The sequence below is a fragment of the Euleptes europaea genome, chromosome 6, assembly GCF_029931775.1.
Source record: "Euleptes europaea isolate rEulEur1 chromosome 6, rEulEur1.hap1, whole genome shotgun sequence".
Taxonomy (NCBI): domain Eukaryota; kingdom Metazoa; phylum Chordata; class Lepidosauria; order Squamata; family Sphaerodactylidae; genus Euleptes; species Euleptes europaea.
Genome location: NC_079317.1, coordinates 109,013,977 through 109,038,870, shown reverse-complemented (window position 1 = coordinate 109,038,870; position 24,894 = coordinate 109,013,977). Strand labels below are relative to the sequence as shown.

Below are 24,894 nucleotides of genomic sequence, written 5' to 3'. Positions count from 1 at the left end.
TTAAGATCTACAGGGTCCCCTTATCTCCAAAAATGCAGAAATCGAAGCCTAGAGAGATTGTGATTGGTTTTTTTGATCTCAGAATGAATACTATCATGCAAATCCAGTTTGATAGTTCTCTGTCAGTAGATGGAGTATCATTAATACTGCTAAAAGATATACCTCGTCACTTGGTTGCAAAGAGGAATGCTTACAAAGATTTCACTGTGATATTTAGAAAAAATGGAATAAAATATGCTTGGCTAACTCCACAAGGTCTTACCTTCACTTATAAACAGAACAGATGTGCTGTTAATTCACTGGCAGAGGTTGAAAGATTTCTATCAAGAAACAAAGAACTGGCAGACCCTATCCAAGGAAGAAAACAAGAGGAAGCATGACAGGATGAAAACTCAAGTTTGCAAGAAGCAGTAACTGGAAACCATGGTCACCAAGAGACTATATCAAGAAAGCAAGAAAAACCGGCTTCTGGTGGTGCGCTGGGACGAGTACGACGTTCCCTCAGGTTGTCCTGGGGGAAATCCAAGTTTGCGCTAATTTAGGGGTGATATATGCACCCCAATCCGACCCTTGCAAGTGGGTCGGACAGCAGGAATTCCCTGCAGCCCGCAAACGCAGTTTGACCTCCCAAAGACTCTGAGGGAGCTTTTATAAGTCCCCCAGAGCTTTGGACGCCGGTCCTGCGAGGGCAATTAGGGAAAGGAATCGCCAAAACGCAACTTTGGCATAAGGCTCTACCCTCCACCACCTTAACACCAACATAAGGACTATTTTAAGAAAAGAACCTCACCTCTCGATGCCTAAGTGAGTACAAAGAACCCTTCGTCTTTTACTGGCATTACCGAATAACCGGGGGGTAGATGAAGATATTCCCAGTACCTCTGCTCCTCCCTTATTTCAATCGGGAAAGTTTGATTCGTAAATTCCATCAGGATTAGCGGCAGGAGCCTTATCAAATAGATCAGCTTAAATCAAAACAAAGAGTTGGAAGGACGCTTAGATGACGGACTAAAATCTCCACCAATGAGAAGCAACTTTGAGGGAAGGGGAGGGTAAATTTCTTCCTGATTCTCTGGTGAAACAGAATTTCCTGCCACTGTGAGGGCCATGTGTCTCTGACTCCCCTTCCCCATTCCTGCTTCCTCTATCTCTGCTCCTTTGAACTCGTAAAAGCAGTTCACACCTCCCTTGCCTTCCTGGGCCCCGGCGCCTCATCCGTCTTTCCCAGGTGCCGCTCTTGCCCTCCCCTGCTGCGCTTCCTGCATGCACTCCCTCGGGCCGAATATGGCCTTGGGGATCTGATAGTCCTAACAGTCTCTCTGGGACCTGTTTGATGTTTTGTATTGCACCAATCTATCTTGTAACTTCCCACGACAAAAGAGACTTGTAGTAGATATATACTGTAACCCCGATAAGCCAGCTCACTTGCAACTTCAAACCCGTGTCTGTCTGGTACTATCTGAAGTCTTCAATAAATCCTTTGTTTCTGCATCCAAGTCTGAGCAAGTGATTTTGCGAAGTTAGCACAGCTAGGTTGAGACTCTCACATTAAGTTGCAAGTCCTTGCCTTTTCGTTCTGCATCTGTACCTTAAGGGACAGTAATGCCAGGCGAGGAGGATACCTCAACTCCCCCGGGTTCACCGGACAAACCCGAGGTTCCGGAGAAACCGGACCCTAAGGAAGAGGGTGCCAGGCGGAAGGTACCCGGTGCCCCCCACCCGGGACCGGGCTTGGGTACGAAACCCAAGAACACCTTCAACTCCTGGCTGGACTCTCCTAAGGGCTGGTCGCTTTCCCGGACCGAGGCGAAGCACCGCCGCTTGGGGTTGTCCGGTACGGGACTCGAGGACGACCCCGCGCGTAGGGAAGTCCTGATGGACGAGGAACGGAGGCAGTGGCAGGAGGAACGCCAAGCCATGCTGGAGCGGATGGATGCCATGCAAGCCGTGATGGGTGAGATGGCTGCCGCCATGGATGCATTGAAGGTACAGCCTCCCCCCGGTAACCCTCCGGATGGAACGCCGGCGGCTCCCCCTGTTCCTCCCAGCGCTCCGGCCCGCCGTGACCTGAAGATCACGTATGATGGGTCGGGGGATCAGCTAACCTTCTTTATGGTCCAAGTGGATATTTTTATGCGGGAACAGGCCCGGACCTTTACCTCGGAAGAGTCCCAGGTCCAGTATGTGGCCTCCCTCCTACAAGGCGAAGCGGCCGTGTGGATGGTGTTACAGTACGAGCTCCGCTCCCCTGTGCTGCGGAACCTGGACGAGTTTATGATTGCGCTCCGTAACAGGTTCGAGGACCCGAACCTGGGGGAGCGGGCCAAGGCCACTCTGATGCAACTGCGCCAAGGGACTAAGTCGGTGGTGCAGTATGCGAGTGAATTCCAGTCTCTGTCGAGCAGAATTCTGGATTGGAGCGAGGCTACCCGGGTGCAATGCTTCAGGGAAGGACTAAACCCGGACCTGCAACATTGGGCCTTCATGCAAGGTAACCCCCCGGACGTCGAGGGCTGGGTGCGCCACGCCGCCGACATCGAAAATCGGAAGCAGCTTCTGACCTTGTCCAAACACCGCACCGGCCGCGACTTCAAGCCGAGAGGAGACCGACCAGGCGGTACTAAAGACTCCCGCACCCCGGGCGGCGGCGGCCCCTCAACGGCCAAACGCCGCAAACGCTTCGAAACCGGGGTGTGCTTGGTGTGCGGAGGTAAAGGCCATTTCGCCTCGCAATGCCCGTCCCGTACCGGACGCCCGGCTCCTCCTCGCCCAACCCCGACCGAACCGGAGAAGACCCCGGCGGAGGGCCAACCTCGACGCCGAAGCAGCGCTCCCGGACGCCGGAGCGCACCCACCGTGCTGCACGCGAGCGCCCAAGAGGGAGCCTCCACCTCCACTGGTCCATCGGGACCCCGGATTACAAATGCAGCTTTTGACTCCGCCGAATCACAGATTACAACTACCACGTCTCCTTCTTCCAGCGAGGAGGAAGAGTGGGAGATGCCGGCAAAAAACGCCGTCGGTCTGCTGTAAGAGGGGCTCCCCAGCAGACCGTGCCTATCGTTGTGCAAGGAGCTCCACCGATGGTAAGCGCCCAAGAGGATAATGTGTACATCCGGGTCCACCTGTCTTTACCCAAAGGGGGGGCCAGTATTTGAATTTCCCGCGTTAGTTGACTCAGGGTGTGCCCGTACCTTGATTAGTGAGGAGACTGCCAAGAAATTACGGGTCCGACGCAAACGGCTCCCGGGTCCTCTCCGTTTTTCTCAAATGGACGGTAGTGACTTTTAAAAGGGGCCCGTCACTCACCGTACCACTGCGGTGGTCATGGCGGTGGGAGAACATTGGGAACGACTGTACTTTACCATCGCCCCCATAGTTGCCCCCGTAGTTTTGGGGATGAATTGGTTACAGGGACACAACCCCACTATTGACTGGGTCAAGCGGACCCTCACCTTCCCTGAGGACCCCTGCGCCATGCACGACAAGGACCAAGTGCTTTGCGCCCCGGCCGCCGCGCTGGTGGGGTCCCCCGGGCCCATCCCCGCTACACCCCATCTACCCTCGGAGTACTCCCAGTTCGCGGACGTTTTTGATGTGAGGGAATGTGATGAGCTGCCCCCACACCGAGAAACCGATTGCGCGATCGAGATCGTGGGAGAGGGCAAGTTGTCCAAGGGGAAGGTTTACCCCATGAGTCCCAATGAAAAGACGGTGTTGCGAGACTATTTGGACACTAACCTAGCAAGGGGCTTCATACGTCCCTCTAAGGCTCCGTACTCCGCCCCCGCCTTTTTTGTCAAAAAGAAAACAGGGGACTTGAGACTGTGTATTGACTTTCGTAGACTGAATGCGGTCACTCAGTCTAACGCTTACCCCCTCCCTCTCATTCCAGACCTTCTAGCACAATTGAAGGAAGGCCGAATATTCACCAAACTGGATTTGGTGGAAGCCTATCACCGCATCCGTATTAAGGAGGGGGACGAATCCAAGACGGCCTTTTCAAGTTGTTTTGGCATGTTTGAATATTTAGTAATGCCGTTCGGACTTTCTGGGGCTCCGAGTGTTTTCATGCAATTAATCAATGAAGTGTTACATGATTTGTTATTTCGGGGGGTGGTGGTATTCCTGGATGATATTCTCATTTATTCTGAAACCATGGACGAGCACGTCTGCCTTGTGCGTGAAGTCCTCCAACGTCTGCGGGACCATAAATTGTATGCTAAGGTGTCAAAATGTGAATTCCACCAACCTTCCATCACTTTCCTGGGCTATGTGATTTCCCACCAGGGGCTAGAGATGGACCCCGGTAAGGTTCAGGCAGTGCGGGATTGGGAACCCCCCACCACACGACAATTACAACAGTTTTTGGGGTTCGCCAACTTCTACCGCAACTTCATACCCAATTTCGCGCAGGTGGCTCTTCCCCTCACTTCCCTCTTGCGCACCAAGGGAAAGGGAGCTAATGCCGCTCTACCCTCAGCCAAGTTGCAGTGGTCCCCCCCCTGCCAGCAGGCTTTCGATGAGCTAAAATTGCTCTTTTCGTCCGAACCCGTGTTAGCCCACCCGGACTGCTCTAAGCCCTTTGTAGTCCAAGTGGACGCCTCGGACGTGGCCATGGGAGGGGCACTCCTGCAGAGGGACAGCAGTGGGGATTTGAGACCGTGTGCCTACTTCTCCAAGAAATTTTCTCAGTCCGAAATCAACTGGGCTATCTGGGAGAAGGAGGCGGCGGCAGTTAAGCATGCCCTCACCATCTGGAGGCATTTTCTCGAAGGGGCGGAATTTCCGTTTGAAGTGTGTACCGATCACAAAAATTTGGAGGCTCTCAAGGGGGCTAGAAAACTCAACGCCAAACAGATTCGGTGGGCTCAATTCTTCGCCAAGTTCCGTTTCACCCTTAAGCACGTCCCCGGGAAAGAAAATGCCCTGGCAGATGCCCTGTCCCGACTTCCCCAATACCGCAATGACTTTGACCGTCCCGTGGACTCCCTGTTCACCCCTGAGCAACGGGGGGAGATCCCAGGTTTAGCCGTCACCACCCGGTCCCAAGCCCGCCAACCGAGTAGTCCCATGCTCAAGGGAGTTCCGGAAGCCTTCCAGCAGAGACTCCGAGATGCGTCTCTGCAGGAAGCGGAACAACAGCTTCTTCCCACCGGCATGGAACAGCGGGATTCCTACTGGGTGCAGGGTGGAAAGCTTTACGTCCCTTCGCCTCTCCGCAAGGAGGTCTTGGGACTTGTCCACGGGGCCAAACTTGCGGGCCACTTTGGTTTTGTAAAAACCCTGCACCTAGTGAGACGGCAATTTTGGTGGCCGGGCATGAGAGCCGATGTGGAACTCTACGTGCGCAGCTGCCCCATCTGCGCCACTGCTAAGAAAAGGATGGGAAAACCCCCGGGGCTTCTGAAGCCCTTAGAAACGCCCTCCCGGCCCTGGGAAGTGATCGCCATGGACTTTATCACCGATCTACCTCCTAGCCGGGGTAAGACGGTCCTATGGGTGATCACAGACCTTTTCTCTAAACAGGTCCACTTCGTCCCCTGTGCCGGACTCCCCTCGGCCCAGGGACTAGCCAAACTGTTCATTACTCATGTCCTGAGGCTTCACTCGATCCCTAGAAAGGTCCTCTCCGACAGGGGGGTCCAGTTCGTTGCCAAATTTTGGCGTGCTTTCTTGAAATTGATGGGGGTGGAGGAACAGGGACTCTCCTCAGCTTACCACCCCCAAACTGATGGTCAAACCGAGCGTGTGAATGCCGTGGTCGAGTGTTACCTCCGATGCTATGTTAATTACCACCAGGACGATTGGGTGGACCTACTGCCATTTGCTGAGTATGCCTACAACAACGCCCCCCACTCCTCCACTGGGTTTAGCCCTTTCCAGGTGGTGTACGGTACAGAATTTGGCCCTTTCGGCTCCACCCCCGTCACTCCTGAACTCGAGGCAGTCCCGGAGGTCCAGGAGTGGGTGCAGGTGGTTCAATCCACTTGGCCCTGGTTACAAAAAAAACTAGAGAGGGCCAAGCGCAAGTACAAGGAACAGGCCGATAAACATCGGTCCCCGGGCTGGGAGCTCAAGGTGGGGGAGCAAGTGTATCTCTCCACCAAGAACCTGCACTCACTTCGGCCCTGCAAAAAGCTAAACGATCGTTTTGTGGGTCCTTTCCCCATTACCCGGGTGATCAATGATGTCACTGTGGAATTGGAACTGCCAAAGACCCTTAGGGGCGTTCACCCCATGTTTCATATCAGCCTTCTCAAACCTTTCGTACCCGCTCCCCAATTCCACTCCCCCCCTCGACCTGAGGTTCCGACAGTAGTAGGTAGGGACACACACCTGGAGGTGTCCAAGGTTTTGGATTCCAAGTGGAAGAAGGGAAAACTGTATTACTTTGTCCGATGGAAACATCTGGGCCCTGCACATGATGAATGGGTGGCAGCCCCACACATGGCGGCCCCCCGCCTCGTTCACGAGTTCCACTGCGCCTACCCCGATAAGCCTCGCCCTCCCGACCTTGCGGGAGGGGGGCCTTAAGGGGGGCAGAATGTGAGGGCCATGTGTCTCTGCCTCCCCTTCCCCATTCCTGCTTCCTCTATCTCTGCTCCTTTGAACTCGTAAAAGCAGTTCACACCTCCCTTGCCTTCCTGGGCCCCGGCGCCTCATCCGTCTTTCCCAGGTGCCGCTCCTGCCCTCCCCTGCTGCGCTTCCTGCATGCACTCCCTCGGGCCGAATATGGCCTTGGGGATCTGATAGTCCTAACAGTCTCTCTGGGACCTGTTTGATGTTTTGTATTGCACCAATCTATCTTGTAACTTCCCACGACAAAAGAGACTTGTAGTAGATATATACTGTAACCCCGATAAGCCAGCTCACTTGCAACTTCAAACCCGTGTCTGTCTGGTACTATCTGAAGTCTTCAATAAATCCTTTGTTTCTGCATCCAAGTCTGAGCAAGTGATTTTGCGAAGTTAGCACAGCTAGGTTGAGACTCTCACAGCCACGTTAGCAGCAAGGGATTCATCAGACCGGAAGCCCCTCTATACCACCCTCTCTATCATCTGAGTCACAACAACAGGAAACAAGTCGTAGGACCGGATACGCGTCGCACTTGAGTAACACAGAAACAATTCCTGAAGGAAACCACCATCGAGATGAGGCGGTAGAAGGTCCACGGCAAATTCAACTTCCGGAATACTTCCTGGTAGATCCGACCTAGAGCGTCCAGTAAAACTCGTTGGTATTTCAAAACTTTATCAAGCTGTTTTAAAGCCAAATTTGGCTCTTTTCAACCCGAAAAAATTATTAAGCGGATCATTAAATTACCCTCTATTAATCACCATCTGGAGGGCCCTGTCTGAGGACATGACTTTTACCAGCTTTATTCCAATGTAAATGTCTGGAACCCGGCCCCGTTCTGGCTCACTGCATAGCCCTGCCTATACTAAACTGAAGGAGTCAGCACAAGTTTCAGCTATGCATAAGAAATTACAGGATATGTTAGCCAAACAAACAGAGGCAACAACCAAGCAGTTTGAACAGATGTCTACACAGATGGTACAGCTAACTTCTATGATGACAAATCTTGGCCAAGCATCTCAAGCTATTAACCACAAATTGGATGTGGTAACAGGAGACCTTAAAGAAGTAAAAACTCAAATGAGCACTATGCAGTCAGATATGCAAGCAATGGATTCATCAATAAAGAAAGTGATGGAAGAGCATAAGGATACAAAGAAAAAATTAGCAAGCCAAGAAAAACAGATTGAAACAATACAATTAAATCAGACAGCTGTAAAAGATCAAATAGCCATGATGGAGATGAGAGTGAGAGAGACCAACCTTCGTCTGCGCAATTTTCCAGATATGATGGGAGATAACAAAGAAACTGCAGTTCCAAATCTGGCCTACCTGTTTCAAATGGACGAACAAGAACTGAACCAAGCTATTAACAGAGTATACAGAATACCATTACCTGCTAGAATGAAAAGGTCTAAGCCAAGAGACCTGATGATAGTGTTCTATGACACTAGGATTAAGGATAAGATCATGAAGATGCATTATGACAACCCGGTGTCAGCAGGAGACACTCCTCTAATTTTATTAAAGGACATACCAAGACATCTACTCTCACAGAGGAATAATTACAAAGAATTTGTGTCTGTTTTGAAAGCTAATGGTATCAAATATCGCTGGATTATGCCACAAGGCATAATCTACAAGGCATTACCTACAAAGAAATGAAAATGACAATTACATCTACAGCAGATGTGGGAAAATTTCTGAGGAAATATAAATCAGATCTTAAAGGATTAACTGGGGATCAAAAGGAAGAGGAAGAAGAACAACAAGAAGAAGAATCATCACAGGGAGCAGCAGGAGGAACTAAATTATAGACTGCATATTTTGCTTCAATAATCATTGTACCATGGCAAAAGTAATTTCTTGGAATGTGAACGGTTTGAATGAAAAAACTAAAAGGGCTAGAATTTTCAAATATCTACAGAAATACAAATACTCCCTAATTTGTTTACAAGAGACTCATATAGCAAAAAAACACAAAAAATATTTGGATAGGCAAATGCTTGGACAAGCATTTGTGGCATCGGCCAAAACAAAAACTAAGGGAGTAGTAATATATGCTCATTCTAGCCTCAGTCCTGAATTACTATACAAAGACAACGAAGGGAGAATTGTAATTATAAAAACCAAAATATTGGGGCAAAAGACGATTGTGGTAGGAATATATGCTCCCAATGAAGGAAAAACAAAATTTTATGGACAATTGCATGAACTGATCTCTCAGTATGCCAATGACCAGATTCTATTGATGGGTGACTTAAATGGCGTTATTCTCCCAATTTTGGATAAAAAATCAAAAGCAAAAGACGAAAATGAAGGATGTTTACCCAAAACCTTCTTCACCATGGCTACAGAATTGGAATTACAAGACATCTGGAGAACAATGAATACTACAGCCAAAGAATATACCTTTTATTCAGCGAGACATGACTCACACTCCAGAATAGACATGATTTGGGCTAGTAAATCAATTTTTACGCAACTACGTAAAATACATATTTTACCAAGAACTTTTTCTGATCACAACCCGGTTACATTTGAATGGAACAATAAACAAGCATTTAGATGGCGATTGAATGATAAACTTTTAAAGGAAAATAAGATTCAAAAAGAATTATATGATTTGATTAAAGACTTTTTTGAAGTTAATCTTAATGGAGAAACTACGCTGAATATAGTGTGGGATGCATTTAAAGCAGTTCTAAGAGGATTTATGATACAGAAACATGCAGCGTGGAGGAAAACTCAACTACAATTTACCAATAATATACTTTGGGATTTACAAAATTTGGAACAAAAACTTGTTATGGCGTTACAAGAAGAGAAAAACGAAATACAAATGAAGATCTCTGTATCTAAACACCAATTACATTTGGTCATAATGGAGGAAATGAACAAAAACTTAAAATTTGCCAAACAAAAATATTTTGAACATGCTAATAAACCTGGGAAATTTTTAGCAACACAACTGAAAGACTCATTTCAGAAGAAGATTATAACAAAAATTCAAACTGCTAAGGACCAGTTTATTCAACTACAGATATACAAAAAGAATTTGTTTCATTTTACACTAAGCTGTATCAGAAAGAAAATATTTCAAAACAGAAAATAGATAAGTTCTTAAGTTCAATACAGATGAATATTCTTTCAACAGACCAACGAGAATGGATAGATGCTCCAATTACAAGGGAAGAAATACAAGAAGCAATAATGAAACAAAAACCGGACAAGACACCTGGACCAGATGGAATTACTGCACTATTTTATAGAACATTTAGTGACAACTTAGCAGACTTTTTTGTATTACTTTGCAATACAATTTTGGATAAGGGAGTAGCCCCAGAGACTTGGTCGCATGCATATATATCGTTGATACCCAAGGAAGGAAGAGATCCAGAAAAAACATCAAACTATAGACCTATTTCGTTGTTAAATGTGGACTATAAGATTTATGCCTCGGTCTTATCGAATAGGATAAGAAAATTTATTAAAGAACTTATACATGAAGATCAGGCGGGCTTTATTCCAGGAAGGCAAATTAAAGACAATATAAGAATCTTATTGGACTCATTAGAATATTATGATCAGAATATTCAACGATCAGCCGCCTTTGTATTTTTGGATGCGGAAAAAGCCTTTGATATGGTCTCATGGGACTTTATGGAAAAACATTGGAAAAATTAAATTTTGGAGACCGTTTTTTGAAAGGTATATTGGCTATTTACACATCCCAACAAGCAAAAATTTTGGTGAATGAATCAATGTCGGAAAATTGTCAAATTAAGAAAGGAACTAGACAAGGTTGTCCTTTGTCTCCGTTATTATTTTTGTTGGTGTTGGAAACATTATGTTGTAAACTAAGGAGCATGGAGGACATTCGCGGTCTAAAAATTAAAAAAACATGAATTTAAATTGAGAGCATTCGCAGATGACCTCCTGTTAATTCTAGAAAACCCAACACAATCAATGAAGATACTACAAGAAACTCTGGACGACTTTGGGGAGATATCGGGATTTAAAGTTAATCAAGAAAAAACAAAGACAATATTCAAGAATTTACCAGAAATAGAGCAACAGGAATTCATCTCGTTTACAGGTTGGGAGAAGGCCAACAAAGTTAAATATTTGGGAATCTGGATCTCAGCGAAGAACAAAGAATTGTTAATTAACAACTACTTTAAACTATGGGGTAAAATAAAAACTGATATGATCATTTGGTCAAATAAAAAGTTGTCACTACTGGGACGTATTTCAATAATTCAAATGAATGTGTTACCAAGGATGCTCTTCTTATTCCAAAATTTGCCTATAATATCACATGTTAAATACTTTGATATTTGGAGGAAGGACATTTTAAACTTCATCTGGCAAGGGAAAAAACCGAGGATTGCTTATAAATATTTGGTGGACCTTAAAGTCAGAGGAGGTTTAGCATTACCAAACTTTCAACTTTACGCTGAAGCGGTAGCCTTAACATGGCTAAAAGACTGGATAACCTTATCAAATACACGCTTACTGGAGCTTGAAGGCTTTAATAATATTAGTGGATGGCATGGCTATTTATGGTATGACAAAATCAAGATACAAGCATCATTTAGGAATCATATAATCAGGTCCTCCTTATTGCGTATCTGGATGAAATATAAACATATTTTGGAACCAGCAACACCGATGTGGATTTCACCGCAAGAAATGTTAACACTACGTCCACTTAGACCGGACAAATTTATAATCTACCAGGAATTAATTAAATGGGAGGGGAAAAATGTTCATTAAAGGAATTTCAATTTTTTAAAGAGGATCTACAATGGTTGCAATACTGTCAGATTAAATCAGTTTTTGTACAAGATATGAAAAATGGATTTTCTAAAGAAAAGTCCCCTTTCCATAAGATGTTATTAGATAACAATTTGAAACTGATCTCGAAAATGTATAATCTACTTTTAACAATATATTGTGAGCAGGAGACAATTAAACCAACTATGATCGACTGGGCTCAAAACATGGGACATGATATTGCTTTAAATAAATGGGAAAGACTATGGTCAAAAGATTTGAAAGGAATAAATGCGCAATCAATTCGAGAAAACATTTACAAAATGATGTATAGATGGCATTTAACACCTAAGAAGATTGCAAAGATATATAAAGTGACATCCCCTAAGTGTTGGAAATGTAATAAGGAAATTGGTTCCTTCTATCATATGTGGTGGACTTGTGATAAAGCTAAAGATTTTTGGGATATGATCTACAACGAATTGAGATTAATAGTACAAAAAAATATACCCAAAACACCAGAAATGATGCTATTAAGTATAATACCTGACGATTTGCTAATACAAAGAACTTTTTTGATCTATGCTACAACAGCTGCGAGATTGCTTTATGCAGCAAAATGGAAAGGGGCAGAAATTCCCGAGAAAAAAGACTGGATTGGGAAAATGTTTGAATTGGTGGAAATGGCAAAACTTACAGCCATTTTAAATGAAAAAGACAATGTTCGGTTTTTAGGGGAATGGGAGGATTGGATGAAATATTGTGAATATGAATTAAAACTGGGGAAAATGGAAGAATACTTATTAATCTGATCTAGAGGACACAATTAATATTAAGAGTTATAATCATTTATATTAATAGAAGATGTTTTATGAAAGTTAAATGAATTTATGATAGTTAAGATCAGACCAATTACGATGGGATGAATACTTTATTAAGAGGCGGAGAGAGGTGATGGGGAAGTCATAAATTTTCCTTTAATTTGTTTTTTTTTGTTATGAATTCAAGAAACCATAACAACATAGAGTTAGAATTTTGAATTTCATATTGCTTTTATTGTTGTTTACTATCATGGAAAATTTGTATTATAAAAACCAATAAAATTATTATAAAAAAAAAAGAAAGCAAGAAAAACCAACAGAAATCCTAGACAAAAAAAGTTGTTTAAGAAGAAGGGTTAAAGGGTTGGAGGGTACTGAAATGATGGGAGAGAGGGGAGATGTGGGGGAATAACAATGAGTTTTTAATTTGCTTATTAATATAAAGAATTTATAGATCTATCCTTTTTTGGGAATTATTATGTAACCTATTAGCATTTTTAATTCTTTTAATTTTAATTGATGATATTGGTGATTAGGTTATATATGACAATGGGTATATAATGGATATTAGGAATAAATAGAAAATTATAAATAAATATATACCAATCTAGAAAGAATAGATAATTTTCAATTTAAAGGAGTGACTAGATTATGAATAGGTTAGAGGAAGCTGGGGGGTGGGAGTCCAAACTATTAGATGTATTTAACATTGAAGGTATACATTAAGCTATATATTGCTATTTCCTAACATATGGAAAGATAAGCTTTATGAAATACCGAATAAGATGGATTGTGATATTATGGAAAAAATAATAAAAAGTAATTTAAAAAAATGGATGGATATCCCATAAGACTAGGAATACTTGGGTAAGCCATATTTAGGCTTTTTAGCTATAATCTTTATAAAGATAATGTATAATTCTGTGAATGTATAATTTTAAATGTTTCTTTTTTCAAGTTACTTGATATACTGGAAGCTTGTGTTATTGCATTGATTTTATTTTTATTGGTCTTGGACTGTATTAAATACACTTATTGATAAGGGCCTATGTCTCCCTCTGACTCTCTGCTCAACCTGCCTCAAAAGGGTTGTTTTGAGGATCAAATGGAGGAAAGGAGAGCCATGCATGCCACCCATAGCAACTTAGAGAAAGGGAGGAATAAAAATATAACAGAGAACATGATTTGGGATGAACGGGGGATCTAGAACTTAGGGCAATCAGGGATGACAATGGTTAGGCTCAAGAGGGACAGATCTGTGGGGACTGAGAAAGGAGGATCTGTATCACTGGAGATATGAAATATGCAGATGCCAGCAAAGCAATGGCGTTTGAGAACTCAACAAACTGAAGAAGTTAGCTGTGGCTCACGAAAGCTCATACCCTACCAGAAAATATTTTTGTTAGTCTTTAGGGTGCTACTGGACTCTTGCCCTTTTTGACGACTTCAACAAACTAGCAACACCTTTATCTTTGCACTTTCAGGCTAGAAATCCACTTCTTTTTCCCACATTCCCATCATGGAGAAATACCATGTTTTGGAGGTGATTGGAGAAGGCTCCTTTGGAAGGGTGTATAAAGGACGTCGCAAATACAGTGCCCAGGTGAGAACAAAAGTTGAACAGTGATAAGCCTCAATGGCATTTAGGGAGAGGAGTTTTTGAAGATAGCTGTTTAAGAAATGTTGCCTGAGTCTGCAGTGCTGATAGTCCTACAATTAGTTTCTCGGGAAGAGGGGGAAAGGAATATGTGAAGAGGGAGGAAGGAGGATGTGGCATGTTTCCAGGTTGATATTGTTTTTTTTGGCAGGTGGTGGCCTTGAAGTTTATCCCCAAAGTTGGTCGATCACAGAAAGAGCTGAAGAATTTGCAGCGAGAGATTGAGATCATGAGGGGGCTTCATCATCCCAATATTGTGCAAATGCTTGACAGTTTTGAGACTGACAAAGAGGTGAGAGGTGATAGTTTTCAAGCATGTTTGTTTGAAAGGTAATAGAATCATAGAGTTAGAAGGGACCACCAGAGTCATCTAGTCCAACCCCCTGCAGGAAATTCACAACTACCTCCCCCCCACACACACACCCAGTGACCCCTACTCTATGCCCAGAAGATGACCAACATGCCTGCCCTCTCATCATCTGCTTAAGGTCAAAGAATCAACATTTCTGACAGATGGCCATCTAACCTCTTCTTAAAAACCTCCAGGGAAGGAGAGCTTACCTTCTCCTGAGGAAGCTTGTTCCACTGAGGAACCTCTCAAACTGTTAGGAAATGCTTTCTAATGCCTAGACGGAAACTCTTGATTTAATTTCAACCCATTGGTTCTGGTCCGACCTTCTGGGACAACAGAAAACAACTCAGTACCATCCTCTATATGACTGCCCTTCAATTACTTGAAGATGGTTACCATATCATCTCTCAGTCTTCTCCTCTTCAGGCTAAACATACCCAGCTCCTTCAACCATTCCTCATAGGCCTTGGTCTCCAGACCCCTCACCATCTTTTCTGCCCTCCTCTGGACATGTTCCAGCTTGTCTACATCTTTCTGAAATTGTGGTGCCCAAAACTGAACACAGTACTCTAGGTGAGGTCTAACCAGAGCAGAGTACAGCAATACCATCACTTCGTGGTATTCTGGACACTGTACTTCTGTTACAACCCAAGATTGCATTTGCCTTTATAACTACCGCATCACACTGCTGTCTCATGTTTAGTGTTTGGTCTACTAAAACCTCAAGATCCTTTTCACACACACACTACTGCTCAGACAAGTCTCCCCTATCCTATAATTGTGCATTTGATTTTCCTACCTAAGGTAAAACTTTACATTTATCTTTTTTTTTAATTGTATAAAATAACAGGGATACAAAAGGAAAATGAGAGGGTGAAAATATGAATATCAAACATAGGTTTTATCTAAAAATTAGAGAAAAACAATTCTAATGCAAAACCGTCTGACGCCGTTGCCATAATTTCATCAATTGGGTTGGTTATGTAAATGGGATATACAAAAATTATCGTTTTCTATGTCTAATTAATGCATTATCGACGTCCGGTAGAATTGTTGATCTGTAAGCACTTGTTTCCACTGAAAGTCCAATAGCCACATCAAGAGACAGATAGTCCAAAAGAGTTGGTTTATTGGTAACAGGTATGCAGAGCTTAGGAATCAAAAGGCAGGAACGAAGGGGAAAGGGTGTACATTCGGTTATAAGGAGAAACCCAGACAATACAGTCATATCAAGATAATACAGTTCACACTACCAAGCTCCCACAGAGCTCCCAGGCCCTGAGAAGCTATGCCAGCTGGAGGCTGTTCTGGTAAACAACCTTTAAGCTGGAGGCAAACGGAGAATCCAAAAGTCAGCCTGACATTCTGCTCCCCTCAAGGCCCCCTCCTGTCCCAAAAGGGGGTGGGTTTGGCGGGGTAGGCACTGTGAAATGCGCGCACCAGTCGGGGGGGCGGAAACATCGTGGGGGCGCACCCACTCATCATAGGCAGGAAGGAAGTGCTTCCAACGAACAAGATACTGGAGAGAACCACTACGCCAACGGGAGTCTAAAATTTTAGCACCTTCGAAATGTTCCTCCCCCCCCACCATGACCGGCTGCTCAGGAGGCGAGTCGGGATGCCACTCCGGAGCGGCCACAGGAGGCTTTAGGAGGCTGACATGAAATACAGGATGGACGCGCTTCAGAGTCTTTGGGAGGGATAGTTCCACGGTTACAGGGTTAATTATACGAGCAACGGGATACAGACCCACGTATTTGGCACTGAGCTTACCACACGGACGGGTGGACCATAGATTCTTGGTGGACAAATACACCAAATCTCCAACGTTAAAGTTCTGACCGGGGGAGCTTTGTATTTACGTTTTGCCCTTTCCAAATTCTTTACCAGCCAGGGCCAGGTGGTGTGGATTGCTTGTACCCAAGATGCCACATCCTCACCCCCCTCCACCCCAGAAACATCGACTTGCCCAATGGGACTAAAATCCTGACCATAGACAGCATAGAAAGGACTGAAACCAGTAGACTGATGTACAGCATTGTTGTAAGCCTACTCAGCAAAAGGCAGCAATTCAACCCAATCATCCTGATGGTAATTGACATAACAACGTAGGTAACATTCCAGGACAGCATTAACGCGTTCAGTTTGTCCATCTGTTTGGGGGTGGAAAGCGCTAGACAGACCTTGTTCCATTCCTACTAATTTAAGAAAAGCCTTCCAAAATTTGGCAACATAACTACCCCCGTGGTCGCTGATCGCCTTGCGTGGAAAGGAATGTAGACGTAAAACATGTGACACAAAGAGGCGGGCCAACTTTGGGGCGGAGGGTATGCCTGCGCATGGAACGAGATGCACCTGTTTGGAGAATAAGTCAGTGATCACCCACAGGACTGTCTTACCCTCGCTGAGAGGGAGATCTGTCATAAAATCCATAGCAATGACTTCTCAGGATCTGGTGGGGACTTCTAGCGGTTGCAAAAGTCCAGAGGGCTTTCCCTGGGACCGTTTGACCGTGGCACAGATTGGGCAACTGCGGATGAAAGAGTCCACGTCGGCACGCATGCCTGCCCACCAAAACTGCCTATGCAATAAGTGGAGGGTTTTCAGAAAACCGAAGTGTCCTGCAGTTTTGGCTCCATGGGCTAATTGCAGGACCTCCTTCCGCAGCCTTTTAGGCACATACAGTTTAGAGTCTTTGTACCAGCAACCACCTCGTTCTAGCAGGAAAGGGGGAAGTGTCTGAGCTGTGCGTTCAGCCAGGCATTGGGTATGAAGAGAGTCCAGGAAGGACTCGGGCAGGTCCACTCCTGCTGTGGAGGGGGGTGGAGCAGGGCTAGATGGCAGCGTTGGTGGGGCGGATTGTACAACTGGCCAAGTTGGAGCTCTTGGCGCAGGAGGCGCAATTGGGCTTGGCGAGGGAGTCGGGCTGAGCGGTGGTACAGGCGACCCCCCCCTCAGGAGCGGTGACTTCCACTGGTCGTGATGGGGACTGGAGCAGAGTTTGAGACCGGGTTTGCACCGCAAAGGTAGGCAAGGCACCCCTTTGTGCTGGGGTGAATAAGGAGACCGTAGGGCGGTCGACTTTCACCGGATACTGGGGCAGTCTGGAAAGAGCGTCTGCTAGTACGTTCAGCTTTCCAGGCACATGTTTGAGCACAAAACGAAATTGAGCAAAAAAGTCAGCCCAACGCTGCTGTTTCGCGGACAACTTGTGGGCCCCCGTAAGGGCTTCCAAATTTTTGTGATCTGTCCAGACCTCAAAGAGAACCCTGGAACCCTCCAGAAACTGCCTCCACGTAGTGAGGGCATGGTGGACGGCGGCAGCTTCCTTCTCCCAAATTGGCCAGTTCAGTTGGGAGTGTGCAAATTTCTTAGAAAAATAGGCGCAGGGGTGGAGAAAACCGTCTGGACCCCGCTGCAAAAGGGCACCGCCCATGGCCACGTCTGATGCATCCACCTGCACTACAAACATGTGGTCTGGATCAGGGTGCTTTAACACTGGTTCTGAAGTGAATAGCTGTTTAAGGTTGTCAAAGGCAGTTTGACACTGAGCCGTCCACAGAATCTTGGTGTTGGGCAATGTGGCAGAGACCCCCTTACCCTTGGTTTTAAGGAGGTCTGTGAGTGGCAGTGCCACTTGAGCAAAGTTGGGAATGAAACCTCTGTAAAAACTGGCAAACCCGAGAAACTGTTGCACTTGTTTGCGGTTGGAAGGAGGAGCCCAATCAACTACGGATTGTATCTTAGCAGGATCCATGGTGAGCCCATGGTGTGAAATGATGTAGCCTAGGAAAGTTAATTGTTCTCGGTGAAATTCACATTTAGAGACTTTAGCATAAAGTTGATTGTCTCTGAGACGCTGCAACACTCCTTTGACAAGAGCAACATGCTCGTCCATGGAATTGGAGTAAATAAGGATGTCATCAAGATAAACCACCACGCCCCGATATAACAAATCATGGAGGACCTCATTAATGAGTTGCATGAAGACCCCCGGAGCCCCCTTTAATCCAAAAGGCATCACCAGAAACTCATACATTCCAAAGCAGCTGGAAAAGGCTGTGAGGGGTTCGTCGCTGGTTGCTGTGGCGGCGGTTGTGGCGGCTGCTGTGGCGGCTGCTGTGGTGGCTGTTGCAGCGTAGCTGGAGCTGGGGCAACGGGCACAGTTCGGGCCCATTGTAACTGATCGTTGTCACTGAGTAATTGGGCCATCTGGTCTTGTAAGCGGGCCACCTGGTCCATAAGGTCCTGATTCTGGCTCCGTAACAGAAACACATCATCGCCAGCACCGCCAGTACAGCGGGACTGGCTGACCCGTAGGTTAGCAGCCCAAAGTGATTCCCCACTGTACAGGTCCTCCTCGTCGGAATCATCCGGTACATCGGGTAAACCTCCCACGAGTCTACAAGCGCGTTGGATGCTGCGAGATGGGACGAAAGTTGGGGAAAATGAGGGAAATCCATAGCCCCCCGTGTTTCGAGGGCGTGTGCCGAACCGCACCAGTTCGGCGGCCAAACGTTGTTTCTCTTCCTGCTCGGCCCGAGCCTTGGCTGCGGCAGCCTCCGCTGCCCGCGCCTGATCTTCGGCCCTCTTGCGTTCAGCCAAGGCCTGATCGGCTTCAAGTTTAGCGGCGAGGGCCGTGGTAACCAGTGGGAGAGCCTCCAGTTCCAATGTTAAGAGGAGTTCAGAGGGGTCGGTAAGATCCAGCAGCGGCTGGATCTGAACCGCCAGGGCCGCCGCATCAGCACCGAAGTCAGGGGTCAGATGCTTTGTGGTTTCAGCCACAGAAATTGTGGCCGAGGTCTTTCCCTGAAAGAGCGCAGCCACCCGTGTTGCCACTGCTTTTGCCTCCACTTGGCAAAGCTGGGGATCCGGTGCGGCTGGAGCCGCCATGTCTTGCGGTGAAGCAGGACGGACCGGGACCACTGCCTGGTCCAACTGCGTGTCACTTGAGGTTAGTCCCACCAACAAGCTAGGCAACAACTGTAAATCCTCCGCCGCCAACCGAGCGTCCTCCACCAACCAAGGTGTGGAGGTCGTGACGGGCACTGGAATCCGCGACCTCGGACATCCAAGGAACCGTCGCGGCCAGAGAACGCCACTGAGCCCGAACCAGTCCAGTCAGGCAATTGACTTCCTCGTCAGTGCGATGTATCTCAGCTAAAACGTCCTGCAGTAGGTCGGGGTCGTCATCCGCTGTCCCCAACGGAAGGAGCCAAGGATGGGAGCCTTCCAGGGCTCCGGGCAGGAACCCACCACCCGGGGAATGATCCTGCTCTCACCCGGGTCCCAGGCGAACTGCACGGGGCTCCAACCATGGGCAGGTAACTCGGAGAGCACCGTCCCAGCTCCAATCCGAGTGCCAGGCGAACCCTCCGGGGCTCTAGCCTGGCAGGTGAAAAGAGAGAATGGTTCCTGCCTTAATGTAAGCACTTGTTTCCACTGAAAGTCCAATAGCCACATCAAGAGACAGATAGTCCAAAAGAGTTGGTTTATTGGTAACAGGTATGCAGAGCTTAGGAATCAAAAGGCAGGAACGAAGGGGGAAGGGTGTACATTCGGTTATAAGGAGAAACCCAGACAATACAGTCATATCAAGATAATACAGTTCACACTACCAAGCTCCCACAGAGCTCCCAGGCCCTGAGAAGCTATGCCAGCTGGAGGCTGTTCTGGTAAACAACCTTGAAGCTGGAGGCAAACGGAGAATCCAAAAGTCAGCCTGACAAGCGCCACGTTCCTCGGGAGCTCCCAAGGGACCCAAGAAACGTTCGAATTTGGGGTGCAAACCTGCACCCCCCCAGGTTCTTAAACAGTGGACTGGGAAGCAGGAATACCCCTGCAGCCTAGAAGAGTGGTTTGACCCCCATTTTTTCTGAGAGAACTTCAGGAAATCTCTTGGAGACATTGGGTGTGGTCCCGCCGGCATTGAGGGGAAAGATAACACCGCGAACGTTTCCTTGGCATTAGGCTCAGATATCCTCTATCTATTACCATCTAAGCAATTACATGGAAGCAAGATTACCTACTCTTCTAAAATCTGAGTAAGTTACAAGAACTCTTTCGTTTTACCTGGATTTGGAAGCTCTGAAGGATTGCTAAATACATCTGTTAAATCCGCATCTCCCCACCTAATGTATAAATGACTCTTTGAAAACAAGAAAATATCTGCTAAATCGGCAGGAACCTTATCAATTTGATCGGTGGGTAGACATAACAAACAGGATCTTTTGAAAGACGCTACAACTACCAATCAGACACTACGACGCAGAAAGGGGAGGAAGGAGGAGATACCCCCCCCACCCCAGTGGTGACATCTTTCTGACTTAAGTAGGTTCTCCAGCCATGTTTTCCCTGGAAGTGACTTATCTTGGAGAACTGGAAGATAGTAAGAAACTTGTCGAAGGCTTTCACGGTCAGAGTTCATTGATTCTTGTGGGTTATCCGGGCTGTGTAACAGTGTCCTTCAGTGTTACTCCACTGGAGATGCCTGCCACAGCTGCTGGCGAAACGTCAGGAAAGAAAATACCAAGACCACGGTTACACAGCCCAGATAACCCACAAGAACCTGTAAGAAACTTGTTGCTCTCTAAGGCGTCTAATACCATCGCAGTATCATCGATCGTGGGACCGGAAGTGTGTCTCCCTTGTGCAACTGGCAAATATCTCCCAAGTTCCTGGATATCAAGAGGAGGTAACGGAAGGTCCACGATCCTGCAACTTCCTGTGTATATCCTGTTTCCTGCAGCATCTCCGTTCTAGAGTGTCTTCAACTCGATGGTATTCTAATACTAACATACTACCCACAATACAAAAACCCTGCCAAACTGTTTACAAACTTTCTTTTTTCGGTGTATTTGCCTGGACTTTACCAACTAAGCTTTAATAGAATTTTTAAAAGCAGCAACCATGGAACGTGTGATTAATCAGCTGGATCAACTACTTGCTATGATAAACTCTCAATATCAATCAACCAAAAATTGGACATCATATTAGACAAATTTAAAGATATAAACAACCAAGCTACTACAATGAAGCCAGATGTGGGAGCAGTGGACTTTCTAACTGTGAAGATGGCTGAAGAACAGAAAAATCCTATAAAGGAACTGGAAAGCCGTGATAAACAACCAGAGGCTGCATAGCTTCAAGAAGAAACTGCAATAGATCACCTGGCTACAATGGATCTGAATGTGAGGGACTTTGATTTCTGTGTTTGCAATCTGCCTGAAGAACTCTTTAATGCTAGCTTGGAGGATTTGAAGGGTGGAAAGGCTGGAGTTACTGGGATCTCTCTCTACGACTTTGGGATGGAAGAAACTACAATGCAAATTTACTATGAGAACCCTATGTCTGCAGAGGGAATTTTACCAACAATTTCCAAGGATGCTCTTCGACGCTTAGTGTCAAAGAGGAAAAGTGGAAGACGCTGGAAATTCCGGACAAAGGGACTGGTTAATGGGTGATTGGGAGACATGGAGGGTTTACAGAGTAATTGACTTTTAAAGGAGGTAATAAATGTTACCTATTGTTCTAATCCATTTACTATTAATGAGATTTATTAATTTTTTGTGTTAGTATCAATTAATTTTTTAACAAATATATTTAATGCTTTATCTTTAAAATTGCATGTGATTTAGTTGACTGAATAAAATTAAAAATATTAGGATTGGAATTATCTATACTAAAGAGTACATAGGCTTATTGATCGATGGAGGAAGATGTAGGGAGTCTTTTTTCTTCTTTTTTTTCTTTTTGTATTGGATATACTTTCAACAACAACATAACATGTGTTTTTTAATGATTGTTAGCAATTGTACAAATGTATATGTTTGACTTAGAAAAACAATAAAAATTATTTTTTAAAAATAATTAATGCATTATCGAATCTAATAGTTTCCTATAAGCAGACATTAAATAGAAATTGCATTATAATACTTCCTATAAAGATCTAATCCAGGGATGGGGAACGTCCGGCCCGGGGGCTGTATGCGGCCCCCGAGGACATTTTCAGTGGCCCTCGGGAGCTCCAGGGCCCAGTTGCAGAAGCCCAGCACAGCGCGGCCCTCCCTGAGGGTGTTCCTGGGGCCGTGGCACCCTTTGGACCTCCTCTCATTGACTGTTGGTCAGCGAGAGGAGGGCAGAGGGGGAGGGACGCTTTCCCCAAGGCTGCCCCCTACAGTCGCAACATGCAGGAACGCTGTGGCACACTGTAAGCCCCTCTCGCTGCCTGTCAACCGGCGGGGGGTGACATGTGCAGCTTAGCTGGAATGCAGGAGTAAAACTGACAGCAACTTCAGTCCACACCAGTTCTTCTATGTACAATTTATTTACAGTATTTACACAGTCCAGTTTGCAGTTCTGAGCGTTAAACTGCTTCGCCAGTACATCAGTTTTTCTACCACCACACTTCTGTATGTATTCCATGAACTTATATACATATACAGCTATATTGTTAACCAATCATATTCATTAGCTGAGTCATTCTGAGTCATTCTGGAAATTCCCTTTTCTGGCCGTTCAAGCCGGTTCAGGCTAGCTCAGTCACATGACCCTAGCTGTCAATTTGATCAGTTTGATCTAATGTCCAAACCTCTGACTAGCTGAACATATTTACATGCCGTCACGCCTCCCTAGTCAAAGTTTGACATACATAGCTCTTTTTTGAGGAATTGAAACCTTTCAGCAGATAAACATTTCGTAGATGCATCTGCCACATTTTCTTTTGAATTACAATGCTTTAGAGTTACAAACCCTTTATTTACAGCATCACGTAACGTATGTTGATGTGCTTGCTCCTAGTATGTATTCCTTGATCATTAGCTAATTGCTGAGCTGCAGTGTTGTCACACATAATGAGTACTGGCAATTCACACTCAACACTCAACAATTCACACAGCAATTATTTACACCATTTAGTTTGAATTATGCAATCGCTCAAAGCTGAATATTCGGCCTCGCAAGAACTTGTAGACATGTGCGTTTGTTTAATTGTCTTCCATTGCACCAAAGCTCCTAGTGCATATAGTACATACCTTGATGTTGATTTCCCATCAGTGTACTCCCCCCAACTTGCATCACTATAACCCATCAATGCTTTTTCTTTATCTGCTTTCAGTATCAATTTATTTGTCATGGTCCCCTTTAAATATCTGAGAACCCTCTTTGCTGCCATCCAATCCTTTTGGTATGGACAGGCAAGTTTCCTACATAACCAGTTTACAGCTATACATATATCTGGTCTTGTCCAACAACTTATATACAATAGTGACCTTACTAAAGATTGATATAAAGCCTTTTGTTTGAACAATTCACCATCTGCTTCTCTGTTATAGCTAGTGGTTATTGGGGTAGTTACTTCATGAGCTTCACTCATGCCATATTTGTGCAGCAATTCCTTTATTTTATTTTCCTGGCTCAATTCAAACCAACCATCTGCATTTCTGGTCACTTGCACTCCCAGGTAGTTTTGAATTGGCCCTAGATGCTTCATTTTGAATGTCTCCTGGATAGTATTCACAAACCATTGTAACTGTTCTTTGTTACGATACATTAGACAGACATCATCAACAAAAGCAAGTAAAAAACAGGTTTGATTATATATTTCCATACTGTATAGACAAGGATCTGACGCACTCTGTTTGAAACCTTTCTGTGTCAAAGCATCTTTCAAACACATGCTCCAAGCACGTCCTGATTGTCTTAATCCATACAGTGCCTTGTGCAATCTTAGCACTGCCCCAATTGTCTTTGCACATTATTGGCCCACATTTTTATTGTTTCACACACCTCAGACTTCTTTACCAGTAGATACACCCATGTGAACCTTGTGGCATCATCAGCTAATAAAAGTAAGAACCTTCTCTTAGAACAAGGGTGGGGAACGTCAGGCCCGGGGGCTGTTTAAGGTCCGCGAAATCATTTGGTCTGGCCCTTCGTGGGTCCTGGCAGATCTCTAGCTCAGAAGGATCTAAGACTGGTGATCCGCACCCTCCCGCGGACAGGAATAGCCTCTATTCAAGGCAGATGTGAGTTTGTTTTGCCAAGAAAAGGAACTTCCCCCCCCCTTTTCCCCCCTTGCAGAAGAGTTGTTCGCTATGGAGCTGCTAGGACCACCCAAGATACTGTGTTAACCCTTTCCTACCCGAGCCATGGAGAAACACATTGCTTGGCTAATTTTTAAGTTGATAATTTTGTATGGCCCATGAATGATGTTATAAATATCCAAATGGCCCTTGGCAGAAAAAAGGTTCCCCACCCCTGTCTTAGAAGGTTTTGACCCTTGAACCCTGGGATCTGCTCAAGATACAGCTCTTCCTCTATCGGTGCATTCAAATAAGCCGTGTCAAAATCAAAATGATTTACAAGCATTCCTTCTGCTCCTGCCTTGGTTAAAGCTATTTGAATCGTTTCCATGCGAATTGTGGGTGCATACAATTCATAATAATCTTGCCCTTCTATCTGTGCAAAGCCCCTCGCTACGAGTGTTGCCTTGCATTTAACTTTTCCATCTGGCAAGTTCTTTAGTTTAAACAACCAACGACATCCTAGAGCTTTTCTATCTGCTGGCAACTCAGATAAGGAAAATACTTTGTTGGATACTAATGAGTTGTATTCCGCCTCCATGGCTTGCAGCCAAGCATTGTTTTCCTCAGTAGCCAAGGTTAACACATCATTGTATTCATTTGGCACTTTTACAAACACATGAT

General features: G+C 45.4%; 1 protein-coding gene across 1 annotated transcript in view; it reads left to right on the top strand.

Moving 5' to 3' along the window:
* The first annotated feature begins 13,668 nt into the window (after positions 1-13,668).
* The window catches only part of STK36 (serine/threonine kinase 36), a 65,168-nt gene continuing 53,942 nt past the window's right edge, over positions 13,669-24,894 (top strand). The window contains 2 exon segments of the mRNA XM_056852051.1: positions 13,669-13,782; positions 13,988-14,128. Of these exon segments, the coding sequence (XP_056708029.1) occupies positions 13,699-13,782; positions 13,988-14,128 (225 nt within the window). The 5' untranslated portion in view covers positions 13,669-13,698.